Raw genomic sequence first — 16070 nt, forward strand, 5'->3', positions numbered from 1 at the left:
CTGGACAGTGGTTGAGGGATCTTGATATAGGGGATATAGTTACTGAACCCTTGTCATGGTCAGATCACTCTCTCCTTCGTCTCGACTTTCAAACCGCTGCACCCCGCCGCAGGGAGGCGGAGCCGGTCAGATGGTTCCGCCCCAGGCGCCTGATGGAACCTGACAGATTCCAGACGGAGCTTGGGCCATTTCCTGAGGTTCTGGCACACGCCTCGACTGGAGACCTGGTGGCCGCCTGGGATAGGGCGGCTGCTGGTGCTCTGGATCGGGTCGTGCCTTTGCGGCCTCTGACCCGGCGCCGATCTCAATTGGCTCCTTGGTTTACCGAGGAGCTGAGGGAGTTGAAGCGCCGGAAAAGACGCCTAGAGAGTAGTTGGAGGGCCAGTCTTCTTGAATCTGACCGGACACTAGTAAGATCCCACATTAGGAATTACTTAGTGGCGATAAAAGCAGCGAAATGTAGTTATTTTGCTGCTCTTATTGCGTCATCAGATAATCGCCCGGCCGCCCTCTTTAGGGTGACCCGCTCCCTGCTCCACCAGGAAGCGCGGGAGGACCCCTTGGAGGGTAGAGCCGAGGATTTTGTTCAGTATCTGTATGACAAAATCACTCAGATTCGGGAAGATTTGGACTCCGACTGGGTAGTCTCAGGGGGAGAGACAGGGGCAGGTCTTGAGAATGTTATCTGGGATGAGTTTGATCCTGTGACCCCTGAGGACGTGGACAGGATTCTGGGTAGACTGAACGCGACCACTTGTTTATTGGACCCGTGTCCTTCCTGGTTAGTACTGGCTTCCCGGGAAGTGACACGAGGCTGGCTCCAGGGGATTATAAACGCTTCGCTGAGTGAGGGTGACTTTCCCGCCGCCTTGAAAGAGGCCTCTCCTCAAGAAGCCTTCCCTGGACCCGGCAATGTTGGTAAATTATCGTCCGGTCTCCAATCTTCGTTTTGTTGCGAAGGTTGTTGAGAGTGTGGTCGCGCAACAGCTCCCCCAGCACCTGGATGAAACGACGTATCTGGATCCGTTCCAGTCGGGCTTCAGGCCCGGGTACAGCACGGAAACGGCATTGGTCGTGTTGGTTGATGATCTCTGGAGGGCTCGGGACAGGGGGTGCTCCTCTGTCCTGGTCCTGTTAGATCTCTCAGCGGCTTTTGATACCATCGACCATGGTATCATGCTGCACCGGTTGGAAGAGTTGGGGGTGGGAGGCACTGTGTTGCGGTGGTTCTCCTCCTTTCTCTCTGACCGGTCGCAGTCTGTGTTGACAGGGGGACAGAGGTCGACCCCGAGGCCCCTCATATGTGGGGTGCCGCAAGGGTCGGTCCTCTCGCCTCTCCTGTTCAACATTTATGTGAAGCCGCTGGGCGAGATCATCCGTGGTTTCGGGGTGGAGTACCATCAGTACGCTGACGACACCCAGCTGTACATCTCCACCCCGGATCACCCCAACGATGCCCTTGAAGTGATGTCCCGGTGCCTGGAGGCCGTACGGATCTGGATGGGGAGGAACAGGCTCAGGCTCAACCCATCCAAGACTGAGTGGCTGTGGTTTCCGACGTCCCGATATAGTCAGTTGACGCCATCACTGACTATTGGGGGCGAATCATTGGCCCCCACGGAGAGGGCTCGCAACTTGGGCGTCCTCCTGGACTCACGGCTGTCTTTAGAAGAGCACTTGACGGCCGTGCCCGGGAGGATTTTTCATCAGGTTCGCCTGATTCGCCAGTTGCGTCCCTTTCTGGATCGGGACTCTTTACGCACGGTCACTCATGCCCTTGTCACCTCCCGCCTGGACTATTGCAACGCTCTCTACATGGGGCTCCCCTTGAGGAGCACCCGGAGGCTCCAACTGGCGCAGAGTGCGGCCGCGCGGGTGGTAATGGGAGCGACATGGCGTTCCCATGTAACACCTCTCCTGCGCGAGCTGCACTGGCTCCCGGTGGTCTTCCGGGTGCGCTTCAAGGTTTTGGTTACCACCTTTAAAGCGCTCCATGGCTTAGGACCCGGGTACTTGCGGGACCGCCTACTACCACCAATAGCCTCCCACCGGCCGGTACGCTCCCATAGAGAGGGGCTCCTCCGGGTGCCGTCAGCCAAACAATGCCGACTGGCGGCCCCCAGGGGGAGAGCCTTCTCTGTGGGGGCACCTACTATCTGGAACGAGCTCCCCCCAGAGATACGGAGGATCCCGGATCTGCGCACCTTCCGCCGCGCCTTAAAGACCTTACTATTTCACCAGGCCGGCCTGGCCTAATTTTCCCCCTCTTTTATAAAAGATTTTTAAAATTTTAAATATTTTTTAGTATTTATATATTCAATTTTAAATTGGTTTTAAAAGTTTGGGGTTTTAAATTTGTCGGGGCCAAAATTATTTAATTTGATTTTATTCTATTTTTTAAATTTTGTATTGTATGTGTTTTTATTGTTTGGCTGTGCACCGCCCTGAGTCCTTCGGGAGTAGGGCGGTATAGAAATCTAATAAATAAATAAATAAATAAAAAATAAAAACGGATGCCTTTTTTGCCGAGACAAACTTGGAAGGAACCGAATTTCAGAATATTAGCAGAGAGACAGGAAGGTGAAACCTGCTGATTGGCAAATATTTCAGACAGACCAAATAAACCCGTTTAAAAGAGGAAGTCTCTTCGATGTCTTTCCCAATTTCCACCACTTCCTGATGGGTGAACTTCATGACCCAGAATTCCCCAGCCAGCATAAACATGGCCGAGGATTCTGGGAGTTGAAGTCCATACGGACAATTATATTTCTTTATTGATTAAATTGGTTTACCGCCCCTAATCTTTGACTTGGGTCCACGATTGGAACCGGAATTTCTCTTGCTAAGAAAGCAAGGGTTAATTTTATGACCTTGTGTACCACGGTTGTTAAGCGAATAACTGCAGTTCTTTAGTGAATTCCACTGGCCGTTAAATGAATCTGGCTTCCTCCATTGCTTATCTGAAGCCCTCTGGGAAGGTCACAAATGGAGATCACGTGACCCCCAGGACGCTGCAGCCATCGTAAATACATGCCTGTTGCCAAGCAGCCGAATTCTGATCACGTCACTGTGGGGATACTGCAACGGTCATAACTATGAGGACCGGATGCAAGTCACTTGTTTCACTGCCATTGTAACTTTTAACAGGTGCTAAACGAATGGTTGTAAATCAAGGACTATGTTTAGGCCAGTGTTTCTCGAACTTTGTGGCTTTAAGGTGGGTGGACTTCCACTCCCAGAATTCCCCAGCCAGCAATGCTTTAAGGGGGGGTGGACTTCCACTCCCAGAATTCCCCAGCCAGCAATGCTTTAAGGGGGGTGGACTTCCACTCCCAGAATCCCCCAGCCAGCCTGCTTTAAGAGGGGTGGGCTTCCACTCCCAGAATCCCCCAGCCAGCAATGCTTTTAGAGGGGTGGGCTTCCACTCCCAGAATTCCCCAGCCAGCAATGCTTTAAGAGGGGTGGGCTTCCACTCCCAGAATTCCCCAGCCAGAATGCTTTAAGAGGGGTGGGCTTCCACTCCCAGAATTCCCCAGCCAGCAATGCTTTAAGAGGGGTGGGCTTCCACTCCCAGAATTCCCCAGCCAGCAATGCTTTAAGAGGGGTGGGCTTCCACTCCCAGAATTCCCCAGCCAGCAATGTTTTAAGAGGTATGGACTTCCACTCCCAGAATTCCCCAGCCAGCATGCTTTTAGAGGGGTGGGCTTCCACTCCCAGAATCCCCCAGCCAGCCTGCTTTAAGAGGGATGGACTTCCACTCCCAGAATTCCCCAGCCAGCATGCTTTTAGAGGGGTGGACTTCCACTCCCAGAATTCCCCAGCCAGCAATGTTTTAAGAGGTATGGACTTCCACTCCCAGAATTCCCCAGCCAGCAATGTTTTAAGAGGTATGGACTTCCACTCCCAGAATTCCCCAGCCAGCATGCTTTTAGAGGGGTGGGCTTCCACTCCCAGAATCCCCCAGCCAGCAATGCTTTTAGAGGGGTGGGCTTCCACTCCCAGAATTCCCCAGCCAGCAATGCTTTTAGAGGGATGGACTTCCACTCCCAGAATTCCCCAGCCAGCAATGCTTTAAGAGGGGTGGGCTTCCACTCCCAGAATTCCCCAGCCAGCAATGCTTTTAGAGGGGTGGGCTTCCACTCCCAGAATTCCCCAGCCAGCAATGCTTTTAGAGGGATGGACTTCCACTCCCAGAATTCCCCAGCCAGCAATGCTTTAAGAGGGGTGGGCTTCCACTCCCAGAATTCCCCAGCCAGCAATGCTTTTAGAGGGGTGGGCTTCCACTCCCAGAATTCCCCAGCCAGCAATGTTTTAAGAGGTATGGACTTCCACTCCCAGAATTCCCCAGCCAGCATGCTTTTAGAGGGGTGGGCTTCCACTCCCAGAATTCCCCAGCAGTCATACTGGTGGCTAGGGAATTCTGGGACTTGATGTCTACTCATCTTAAAACTGCCAAGGTTGGAAAAATCTACTCTAGGCCACGTGTGGCTCGAACAGCCCATAAAGAAATTAAAAACTAAAATGAATCCGACTGGTTGCTTAAAAAGACCCCATAAGCCAGACTTAATTTAATTAAAAATTAAATTTAATTTAGTTTAACGTTGCAAAACAAGGAATTTCCACATTTGGGGGGGGGGGTCTGCCTCCTTGCAAAAGATGCAGTCCTGATTGGCAGCCCCCCCCTCCTGCCGCTTTGCTCTTCACCTTCCTACCACAAAGGTCCAACCAACTTAACTTCCTCCAGTTAAAAGTTTATTTTTAAATAAGGAAGTCTGAGTAACATGTGAGCCGTTAAAGGAAGTGCAATACCACGCTGTGGCCACCAGATGGCGCAGTTAGCCCAGATCAAAGAGGATAGGAGCCACCCAATGGAGGATTAGCAAACTCTGCAAAACAACAACAACACACAAACAACTTTCTGGGTTAAGAAATGCCTCTTTTTTTTTTTTGCAAAAAGGTAAGGAGGCCAAGAGGTAATTTATTAAGCAAGTCACTGGGCAGCCTGTGTTAACTACAAGCTATTTTGGAAAAAAAATAAATGTGAGTTTCTCATGCAGCAAATCTACAACCCTCCTCAACTTACAACTACAACTGCCCCTCTCTGAAGGAATATACAAGTAGTCCTCGACTTACAACGGTTCGTTTAGTGACCGCTCATAATGACGACACTGAAAAAAAGTGGCTTACGACCGTTTTTTCACACTTACGACCGTCGGAGCGTCCCATCGGGCATATAATCAAAATTGGGATGCTTGGCAACTGGTTCTTATTTAATGACGGTCGCAATGACCCGGGGGTCATGTGATCTCGTTTTGCGACCTTCCGATAAGCGAAGTCAATGGGGAAGCCAGATTCACTTAACAACCGTGTGACACAGCTATAACGATGGCAAAAACGGTCGTTAAAAAAAGGGGGCAAAACTCCCTTAGCAAAAGTCTCACTCTGCAACATAAATTTTGGGCTCAGCTGCGGTCGTACGTTGAGGATTATCCGCAAAATACAAATCAAATAAATTGGGACCAAAAATCGATTGTTTAAGCAGTGTAGTCTTTAAGCAAGGTACCACAATTGCACCTGATTTTGCCTTTTTTGGCACAGTCGTTAAGCGAATCACTGCGGTTGTTAAGCCAGACATCAAGTGACCGTAAACTGAGACCGTCCTTAGCCACTCTGATTGTGCTTGTCGGAAGCCGAACAGGAAGACATTAACCTGCTATATTTATTATTATTATTTATTATTATTTATTTATTAAATTTGATTTATATGCCGCCCTTCTCCGGAGACTCAGGGCGGCTTACAGTGCGCTAAGCAATATGAATATATGAAATCGACAAGACAGTTGTGTGCACACATGTGCCCCAGATGTTTTCGTCACATGTGGCCGAGACCCCTTCAGAAAACAGAGACTTCATTCTCTCATTTTCTCCAAGCCTTTAAAACTTTAAAACTGCTAAATCCACAGCTGAGCTCCATTTCTTTTAAAAAAAAACAACAACTTGAAATTAAAATTTAAAAATTAATTTAAAATCTAAATCAAATTTAAATAAGTCCACAACGGAGCTCAAAATTTATGGTTGCTAAGTGAGAAAATTTCTGTTGCTAAGTTGTTAAATGATTTGTGCCCCCATTTTACGACCTTTCTTATCCTGGTTGTTAAGCGAATCACTGTGGTTGTTAAGTTCATTACAAGGAGATCACATGACCCCAGGACACTTCAACCGTCATAAATATGAGTCAGCTGTCGCCAAGCATCCGAATTTGGATCACGTGACACCGGGGATGCTACAACGGTCATAAGTGAGAAAAACAAACTTAAGCCACTTTTGCCAGTGCCGCTGTAAGTTCGAACGGTCACTAAATGAACTGCCGTAAGTCGAGGATTATCTGTACATCGTAGATTTGGCTATCCAAAAAAGTATTAAATAATATTAATCCGTGGCACATTTAAGCACAGAAACTCACCACAGTGCCCAGTCCATCGGCAGGGATGGGGGAAACGCTTTGCGACGTCCCTCCGCCGTTGCCGCCATCCGGATTGCGGGCGCCCAGTTGGGGGGACATGGTGGGTGATTCGTCGATGTAGGGCATGGTTTCCGAGCTGCCGGGACGAACTCTGACCTCCTCGTTGCCCTCCGCATCATAATCCTCCGGGGGGTAATTGAAGTCTGAGGAAAGGAAGGAAGGAAGCAGAATTGGTTGTGAGAAAGGATAAAAAGATGAACAAACCTGGGATTTAGCCACCCAATCACCAGGCGACAGTGAGTTCTAGTCCTGCCTTAGACATGAAAGCCAGCTGGGTGACTTTGGGCCAATCACTAGGCGACGGTGAGTTCTAGTCCTGCCTTAGGCATGAAAGTCAGCTGGGTGACTTTGGGCCAATCACTAGGCGACAGTGAGTTCTAGTCCGGATTTAGGCATGAAAGTCAGCTGGGTGACTTTGAGCCAATCACTAGGCGACAGTGAGTTCTAGTCCTGCTTTAGGCATGAAAGTCAGCTGGGTGACTTTGGGCCAATCACTAGGCGACAGTGAGTTCTAGTCCCGCTTTAGGAATAAAAGCCAGCTGGGTGACTTTGGGCCAATCACTAGGCGAAAGTGAGTTCTAGTCCCGCTTTAGGAATAAAAGCCAGCTGGGTGACTTTGAGCCAATCACCAGGCGACAGTGAGTTCTAGTCCCGCTTTAGGAATAAAAGCCAGCTGGGTGACTTTGAGCCAATCACTAGGCGAAAGTGAGTTCTAGTCCTGCCTTAAGCTTAAAAGAAGACCTGATTTGACCTCTCTTTTCTCATGCCATTCTTTCAACCGCCTCCCCCTTAAAAACACCCCCAAACTTAAAAAAAAATAATAATAATAAGTTTAAACCACTCAGCTGCAAGATTTACAGGTAGCCCTTGACTTATGACCACAACAGAGCCCCCAAGTTTTGTTGCTAAGCGAGTCAGTTGTTAAGTGAACTTTGCCCCATTTTACGACCTTTCCTGCCACGGTTGCTAAGTGAATCACTGCAGTTGTTAAGCTAGCCGCACGGTCGTGAAGTGAATCCGGCTTCCCCATTGACCTGGCTGGTCTGAAGGTCGCAAAAGGGGAAATTACGTGACCCCCGGGGAGGGACACTGCGACCGTCATAACTACGAACCGGTGGGCAACATCCGAATTTTGACCGTGGGGAGGCTGCAACGGTCGTTAAGTGTGAAAAACGCTCCTAAGTCCCTTTTTTTTTGGTGCCGTCGTAACTCCAAACGGTCACTAAGCAAGGACTGCCTCTACTGCAAAGGGCGCCATAAATGCACTGCATGGGAATACCCCAAATTCAGTGGCCACCAGGGAAACAAACACGGTTACTCGTCTCTCTCTTTCCTTTCCCTTCCTCCCCCCCCCAAGGTATTGCCTTTCTAAGCCCCCCCCCAGCCATCCACACGCCCCCCCATAACCTCAACCCCCCTTCCCCACAATTATTCACGCCTGCTTGCCCCCCACCACCCCCTCCCTGGCACGCCTCCGACGACGGACACACTCAGTCCAAACTGGGTCAGCTTCGGAAAGGAAGGCTGGCATTCCAGTGGGAGGGGGGGGAAAGCAAAAAAGGGAGACCCCCCCCCTGTTCCTCCCCACCTGGAAAGTGGGGCAGGGGTCTGAACGATGCCCCCACCGCCCCTCTAGCCCTTGGGGAGGGCGGAAAGGGAAGGAAACCAGCCCCAGGAAGTGAAATACTTTGTAGGAAAGAAAAGGCAGGGAATTGGGTCGCGTCCAAAGTTTTGCTTCTCGGGGTTCAGAAGGAGAGAAAAAAAAGCAGGAGGGGGAGGGGTGAGTTTGGGGAGGGGAGGGGAGGGGGTGTAAGGCCCATTTTCTCCTGTTCCAAAAGGCAGGATGTGCGAGATAGGGAGTCCTCGACTTACGATCATTCGTTTAGCAACGGTTTGAAGTTACGACACTGAAAAAAGTGGCTGATGACCAGTCCTCGCATTTATGACCTTGACAACAAGCCCACTCACCTGATCAAAATTTGGCCACTTGGCATCCTTCCTTCTCATCTTTTTCCTTCCTTCCTTCCTTCTCTTCCTCCATCTCCTCTCTTCCTCTTCCTTCCTTCTTTTCATCACCCTGTTTTTTCTTTCTCCCTCCTCTTCCTTCCTTCCATCTCCCTTTCTCCCTCCCTCCTTCTTTCTTTCCTTCCTTTATTTCTTCCTTTTCCTTCCTTCCTTCCCTCCATCTCCTCTCTTCCTCTTTTTCCTTCCTTCCATTTCCCTTCCTTCCTTCCTTTCCTTCCTTCCTTCTTTCCTTCCTTCTCTGTCTCCTCTCTTCCTTTATTTCCTTCCTTCCTTCCGTCTCCTTTTCTCTTCCTCCTTTTTCCTTCCTTCCTTCCTTCCTTCCCTCCGTCTCCTCTTCCTCTTTTTCCTTCCTTCCATTTCCTTCCTTCCTTCCTTCTTTCCTTCCTTCCCTGTCTCCTCTCTTCCTCTTTTTTATTTCCTTCCTTCCTTCCCTCCGTCTCCTTTTCATTTATTCATTCATTTATTTATTAGATTTGTATACCGCCCTACTCCTGAAGGACTCAGGGCGGTGAACAGGCACAGAATAAAACACATAAATACAAAAGTTAAAAAACATAATTAAAACCAAATTAAATAATTTCGCCCGAGATAATTAAAATTCCCAATAATTTAAAAACAAATTAAAATTTCAGTTTAAAAAATTTAAAAGAAAGGGGAGAAAATTTTCTCTTCCCCTTCCTTCCTTCCTTCCTTCCTTCTGTCCCTCTCCTCTCTTCCTCTTTTTCCTTCCTTCCATTTCCCTATCTCCTTCCTTCTTTCCTTCCTTCGTTCCTTCCTTCCCTGTCTCCTCTTTTCCTCTTTTTTATTTCCTTCCTTCCCTCCGTCTCCTCTCTTCCTCTTTTTCCTTCCTTCCATTTCCCTATCTCCTTCCTTCTTTCCTTCCTTCGTTCCTTCCTTCCCTGTCTCCTCTCTTCCTTTTTTATTTCCTTCCTTCCTTCCCTCCGTCTCCTCTCTTCCTCTTTTTCCTTCCTTCCATTTCCCCTTTTCCTTCCTTCCTTCTTTCCTTCCTACCCTTTTCTCCTCTCTTCCTCTTTTTTATTTCTTTCCTTCCTTCCCTCCGTCTCCTTTTCTCTTCCTCTTTTTTCCTTCCTTCCTTCCTTCCTTCCATCCATCCATCCGTCCATCCATCCATCCCTCCCACTTTCCTATTCTTAAATCAATCAAGGCAGCGAGCATTCCTAATCATCCTGAGGTCCGAAGACCAATTCTTGCCCAGCTATATAATAACATTTTTTGGCACAAGCCCTCGAGACCTCAGCCTTCCTCACAGGGTCGTTGTGACAGTAGAAGCAGGGCAAGGAGTAAAAGAGATGCTAACTCTGAGCTCCGATATATTTTTTTTCCAGGCCTTCCCGAAGCTTTTAAAACTGCAGCCGTTCCCGAGGCTGCAAAGGAAAACTCTCCCATTTCCCAAGGTCAGTTCTTCTTCTAATTATCATTGCAGATCACGGTTTAATTATCATTATCATTTTTTACAAGCTTTCATTTCAAGCCGTCAATTTCCCTGCTTGCATCCTTTGCTTAAAAGTCCCAGATCCTGCCAAGGTGAGTGAATTCATAATATAAAATCAAAATATTTTGTTCCTCGGCGCTTCCTGGAAGTGAGCAGAGACGACAAAGGAGGTCACTGGAGGCGCTCGCGGCTGTGAATCATCCTTCGGCCTTGTGCCTTCAGATTAACAGATGAACAGAGTGGGAAGGGACCTCGAAGGTCATCTAGTCCAACCCGCTGCTTTCACACATGCCCCTGAAAGGCTAGGATCGCTCGTCGCTTGAGGAACAGTGCCAATCAAATCCTTGCGCAGTTGACGGCGGTGCATTCCTAATTTTGGCAACTTTACGGACTACTAAATGGACTTCAATTCCCAGAATCCCCCAGCTAGCCAAGTTGGGAAAGGGGGAAGGCCGAAGGAGGAAGGGAGGACAGAGAAGATGGTTTAAACCAGGGGGTCTCCAATCTTGGGCACTTTAAGACTTGTGGACTTCAACTCCCAGAATTCCCCAGCCAGCCATGCTGGCTGGCTGGGGAATTCTGGGAGTTGAAGTCCACAAGTCTTAAAGTGCCCAAGGTTGGAGACCCCTGTTTACACAGTGTCATAAATGCACAAAATGTGAATTTGGGCAAACTCTGAGAGCCGGGGGGGGGGGGGTTGGCGTACGATGGTCCACGAGTCGGATACGACCGAAGAGCAAAACAAAAATCAGTCTCTACCCCTTTCTATCACTCCATCATCCATCAATCAGATGTCTCTTTCTCCCTTTGTCTCTCTTTTTCATTCACCGACTCCGTTATTAGTGGAAGCAAATTTTTGAACTACTTTCTGCCAATCATTCTGTGCAGTCAGGAATGAAGAAAAAACATGTTTTCTCCCCTGTTTTTTCTTCCTTCCTTGCTTGCTCTGTCTCCTTCTCTCTTCTTCTTTTGTCTTTCCTTACTTCCTTCTGATCTTTTTCCTTCCTTCCTCCCTCACTTCTTTCTTCCTTCCTTCCTCTCTCCTTCTCCCTTCCTTTTTCTTTCTTTCCTTCCTTGCTTCTTTCCTTTTCATCTTTTTCCTCCCTCCGTCCCTTCTTCCTTCCTTCCTCTCTCTCCTTCTGTCTTCCTTTTTCTTTCCTTCTTTCCTTCCTTTTCATCTTTTTCCTTCCTTCCTTCATCTCCTTTCCTCTCCATCTTTTTTCTTTCCTTCCTTCCTTCCTTTTCATCTTTTTCCTTCCTTCCTTCATCTCCTTTCCTCTCCATCTTTTTTCTTTCTTTCCTTCCTTCCTTCCTCCCTCCCTTCTCATTTGTCTCCCTTTCTCTCCCTTCTCTCCTTCCTTCCCGGTTAAACATTCACCAGCTCCAAATTTTGCCACTTTCCGTTCCTTCCTTATATTCCTTTATTTACCAAAACGCATCTCAACCAGCGGGGCCTGTTCGCAAGAGGGAAAGACCCACTGAACAAAAGATGACCCTCCTTCATAGACCCCCTTCTTCTTCTTCAAGTGGTGGGGGGGAGAGGCTCAGATAAGCAACCCATCCCCCTCTCCAAAGCCCCCCCACCCCACCCCAAAGTTGCCCTTGCCTTAAAATCTCCCCAAGGCTGAATCACGAGGAGCCTCTCATCCCCATCCAAGATCTATCATGACACCCCTCCCCTTTAAGATCTCCTCCCCCCCCTCCCGCCCACCCGCCCTTCTGCTGAGTTGCATCCTCCCCCTTTCGGTCCCACGCATCCTTCCTCCTCCTCCTGCGATTGGCTGGAGGGTTGGGGCATCACTATGGCAACTGCCTCCGCTCGCATCCCCCGTGAGACACAGCTTGCAGCTGGAAGCAGCACAGGTACCCCTGCAGGGGGTGGGGGTCGCATGTCTGCCTGAACCCCCCCCCCAATCACTCCCACCCCCAATTGCCCGCCCTGGAAGGGGGACATTAGGAAGGAGAAAGCGGGGGGGGGCGTCCCCCCCAATGCAAACGATGCCCCCCCCTGCTATTATTGATACTCTAAATTTGGTTGGATAAGGTGGCCAGAAGATCCAATGAAGTACCTGCAGGTGGTTCTTGACTTACGACCGTTCGTTTAGTGACGGTGAACATCATTGAAAAAAAGTGGCTTATAACCCCTTTTCACACTTAACGCCCGTTGCAGGCATCCCCGTGGTCGCGGGATCAAAAGTCGGCCGCTCGGCCACTGGCTCGCATTTATGACGGTTGAAGCGTCCTGGGGTCACGTGATCCCCTTTTGCGACCTCCGGATGAGCAAAGTCAATGGGGGAAGCCAGGTTCACTTAACGACCGCGTGACTCGCTTAACAACCTGCGGTGATTCGCTTAACAAGCGTGGCATGAAAGGTCGTAAAATGGGGTCAAACGAACTGAATAATGCTCTTGCTTAAAAAAAATGGAAATTTTGGGGCTCAAATGTGGTCGTAAGTCGAGGACTACCTGCCCCATATGCTTTGGGGAGCCTAACCAACGAATCCCATTTTTTCCTGCAATTTAAAGGCAGGCAAAATAGTAAGACCCTCAAAAAGACAGCAGCAGAGGCCCGTAGACGGCACCAATACTGCATGATGGAAAATGTAGGGCAGCAACTTTAAGAAGGGTGGACTTCAACTCCCAGAATTCCCCTGCCAGCCGGCTGAGAGCTGCCAACAGAGTCCGTTGAAGTTGGTTGGCTTATATGTTCAAATCAATAAGCTTCACCCATTGTCAAGCATGCTGGCTGGAGAATTCTGAGAGTGGAAGGAAGGAAGGAATGGGAAGCAGGAGGGAGGGAGGGAGGGAGGGAGGGAGGGAGGGAGGAAGGAAGGAAGGAAGGGAGGGAGGGAGGGAGGGGAAGAAGGAGGAAGGAAGGAAGGAATGGGAAGCAGGAGGAAGGAAGGGAGGAAGGAAGGAAGGAAGGGAGGGGAAGAAGGAGGAAGGGAGGGAGGGAGGAAGAAAGGAAGGAAGGAAGAAAGGAAGGAAGGGGAAGAAGGAGGAAGGAAGGAAGGAAGGAAGGGGAAGAAGGAGGAAGGAAGGAAGGAATGGGAAGCAGGAGGAAGGAAGGGAGGAAAGAAGGAAGGAAGGGAGGGAGGGAGGAAGGAAGGAAGGGGAAGAAGGAGGAAGGAAGGAATGGGAAGCAGGAGGAAGGAAGGGAGGAAGGAAAGAAGGAAGGAAGGAAGGGAGGGAGGGAGGGAGGGAGGGGAAGAAGGAGGAAGGAAGGAAGGAATAGGAAGCAGGAGGAAGGAAGGGAGGAAGGAAGGAAGGAAGGAATGGGAAGCAGGAGGAAGGAAGGGAGGGAGGAAGGAAGGAAGGAAAGAAAGAGGAAGGAAGGAAGGAAGGAGGGAAGGAAAGAGGAAGGAAGGAAGGAAGGAAAGGAAAAAAGAAAGAAAGAAGGAAGGAAAGGAAGGAAGGAAGGAAGGAAGGAAGGAAGGAAGAAGAAGAAACCGAGCGAAAAGCAGCTTACACTGACCCTTTCCTCATCTTTGCTGCCCCCATGTCTCTCGCCCACCCCCTTACTCATCAACTCCACCCAACCACACTCTCCGCCGCTTTCTCCAGGGAGTTGTTCCCCAACGCAATCCTCCTTCGTTCAGTTCCTATCCATAACACAGGCAGTCCTCGACCTAGGATCGCAATGGAGCCCAAAATCCCCGTTGCTAAGCGAGGCGGCCGTTAAGCGAGCTTTGCCTCATTTTACAAGCTTCCTTGCCACCGTTGCTAAGCGAGTCGTTGCAGTTGTTAAGTCAATAACTTCCCCATTGACTTGGCTTGTCAGAAGGGACCACGTGACCCCAGGATACGGCGACCGTCAGAAACACGAGTTTTGAATTTTGGTGTGAATTTTGCTCATGTGACCAGAGGGATGCGGCAACGGTCGTAAGTGTGAAAAATAGTCCTAAAACGCTGTTGTAACTTTGAAGGGTTACTTTAAAAAAAAGTTGTAAATTGAGGACTAATTGTCGCTTTTTTTGGTGGGCGGGGGGCGTACGCCATAACTCGAGGACTGCCTACAAAGGGTTTTCCTTTATAATTGGAGTATCTACAAGGCAACTACAGACAGTCCTCGACTTACGACCACAACTGAGCCCAAATTTTCTGTTGCTAAGCGAGACCAGTTGTTCAGTCAATTTTGCCCTGTCTCACCACCTTTCTTGCCACAGTCGCTAAGTGAATCACTGCCGTTCTTAAACTAGTAACACGGTTGTTAAGTGAATCCGGCTTCCCCATTCGACTTGGCTGGTCAGAAGGTCGCAAAACGGGATCACCTGACTCCCCAGGATACGACAACCGTCATAAATACAAGTCAGTTGCTGCCAAGCGTCTGAATTTTGATTACGTGACCCAGAGAAAGTACAACCGTCATAAATATGAGTCAAACATACGAATATAAATCATGGGGAAACTGCCATGGTTGTTAAGCGTGAAAAACAGCCAAAACCAGTCATTTTTTTCCAGGGCTTTTGTAACTTTAAACCGTCACTAAAAGAACAGTTGTAAATCAAGGATTACCTGTTCCGTGGTTTTTAACTTGTAATTTGTACGTTCACGTCACATGCGCGCCTTTCACGCATGTGCTTTGCTTGCGCGCACAACTTCCGCCCATGCGCCCACCTTCGCTGCTCCCGGTTCCCCCTCTGCCTTGTAGGGGAGCCAGGCGGCATAAATATTGAACAAATAAATAAAATAAATAAAAAAATAAGCATTCCCAACCCTGGTGACGCACGATCCAGAGACGGGCACCCCTCCCACTTCCTGGATCTCTGCCTGGGTGCCCCCCGCCCCTTCCTGCACCTCCGCTGCCAAGTTGGCATTCACACAGCTGAGTCCTGTGCAGAATACCAAGCGCGGAGGTGGCACAATGAAACAAGGCGCCAGCCCAGGAGGCACTTGAGACATGGCAGAACCTCCAAGGGTGTGCCATGCTCAGCATGGGCACTGGCACCTCTACACTTATTTGGGGGAGCCTCCTGATTTCTCCCCCCTCCGCCCCAGATAACCCTCTCCCGCAGCTAGGGGTGAAATCCAGCAGGTTCTGACAGGTTCTGGCGAACTGGTAGCGGAAATTTTGAACAGTTCGGAGAACTGGTAGTGGAAATTTTGAGCAGTTCGGAGAACAGGTAGCGGAAATTTTGAGCAGTTTGGAGAACCGGTAGCAGAAATTTTGAGCAGTTCGGAGAACCGGTAGCGGAAATTTTGAGCAGTTCGGAGAACCGGTAGCGGAAATTTTGAGCAGTTCGGAGAACCGGTAGCGGAAATTTTGAACAGTTCGGAGAACTGGTAGCGGAAATTTTGAGCAGTTTGGAGAACCGGTAGCGGAAATTTTGAGCAGTTCGGAGAACCGGTAGCAGAAATTTTGAGCAGTTTGGAGAACCGGTAGCGGAAATTTTGAGCAGTTCGGAGAACCGGTAGGGGAAATTTTGAGCAGTTCGGAGAAGTGGTAGCGGAAATTTTGAGCAGTTCGGAGAACCGTTAGCGGAAATTTTGAGCAGTTCGGAGAAGTGGTAGCGGAAATTTTGAGCAGTTCGGAGAACCGTTAGCGGAAATTTTGAGCAGTTTGGAGAACCGCTAGTGGAAATTTTGAGCAGTTTGGAGAACCAGTAGCGGAAATTTTGAGTAGTTTGGAGAACTGGTAGCAGAAATTTTGAGTAGTTTGGAAAACTGGTAGCAGAAATTTTGACCAGTTCGGAGAACCAATAGCAGAAATTTTGAGTAGTTCGGAGAACCGGTAGCGGAAATTTTGAGTAGTTCAGAAAAACGACAAATGCCACCTCTGGCTGGCCCCAAAGTGGGGTGGGAATGGAGATTTTGCAATATCCTTCCCCTGCCACGCCCGTCCACCAAGCCCCACCCACCAAGCCACACCACACCCACCAAGCCCTGCCCACAGAACTGGTAGTAAATATATTTAGATTTCACCACTGCACCCAGCCCTCTCGCCAGCTCACTTTTCTCCAAGGTGTAAAGTCAGAGAAGCCAAACCTGACTAATAAAACGATTCTTAAAGACGGGAGACTCCAAATATGACCAAACTTTAAGACTGGTGGACTTCAACTCCCAGAATTCC

The 16070-nt window shown here is 49.3% G+C and overlaps 1 protein-coding gene across 2 annotated transcripts in view; it reads right to left on the reverse strand.

Moving 5' to 3' along the window:
• ABR (ABR activator of RhoGEF and GTPase) overlaps positions 1-16070 on the reverse strand; it is a 163027-nt gene that overhangs the window by 114280 nt on the left and 32677 nt on the right. For both annotated transcript variants that reach the window (XM_087890308.1, XM_087890310.1), the window contains exon 2: positions 6464-6666. In XM_087890308.1, the coding sequence (XP_087746434.1) occupies positions 6464-6589 (126 nt within the window). In that variant the 5' untranslated portion in view covers positions 6590-6666. The remainder of the gene's footprint in view (positions 1-6463; positions 6667-16070) is intronic.

Source organism: Pantherophis guttatus, chromosome 1 (genome assembly GCF_059756535.1).
Source record: "Pantherophis guttatus breed Tessera chromosome 1, ASM5975653v1, whole genome shotgun sequence".
NCBI lineage: Eukaryota > Metazoa > Chordata > Lepidosauria > Squamata > Colubridae > Pantherophis > Pantherophis guttatus.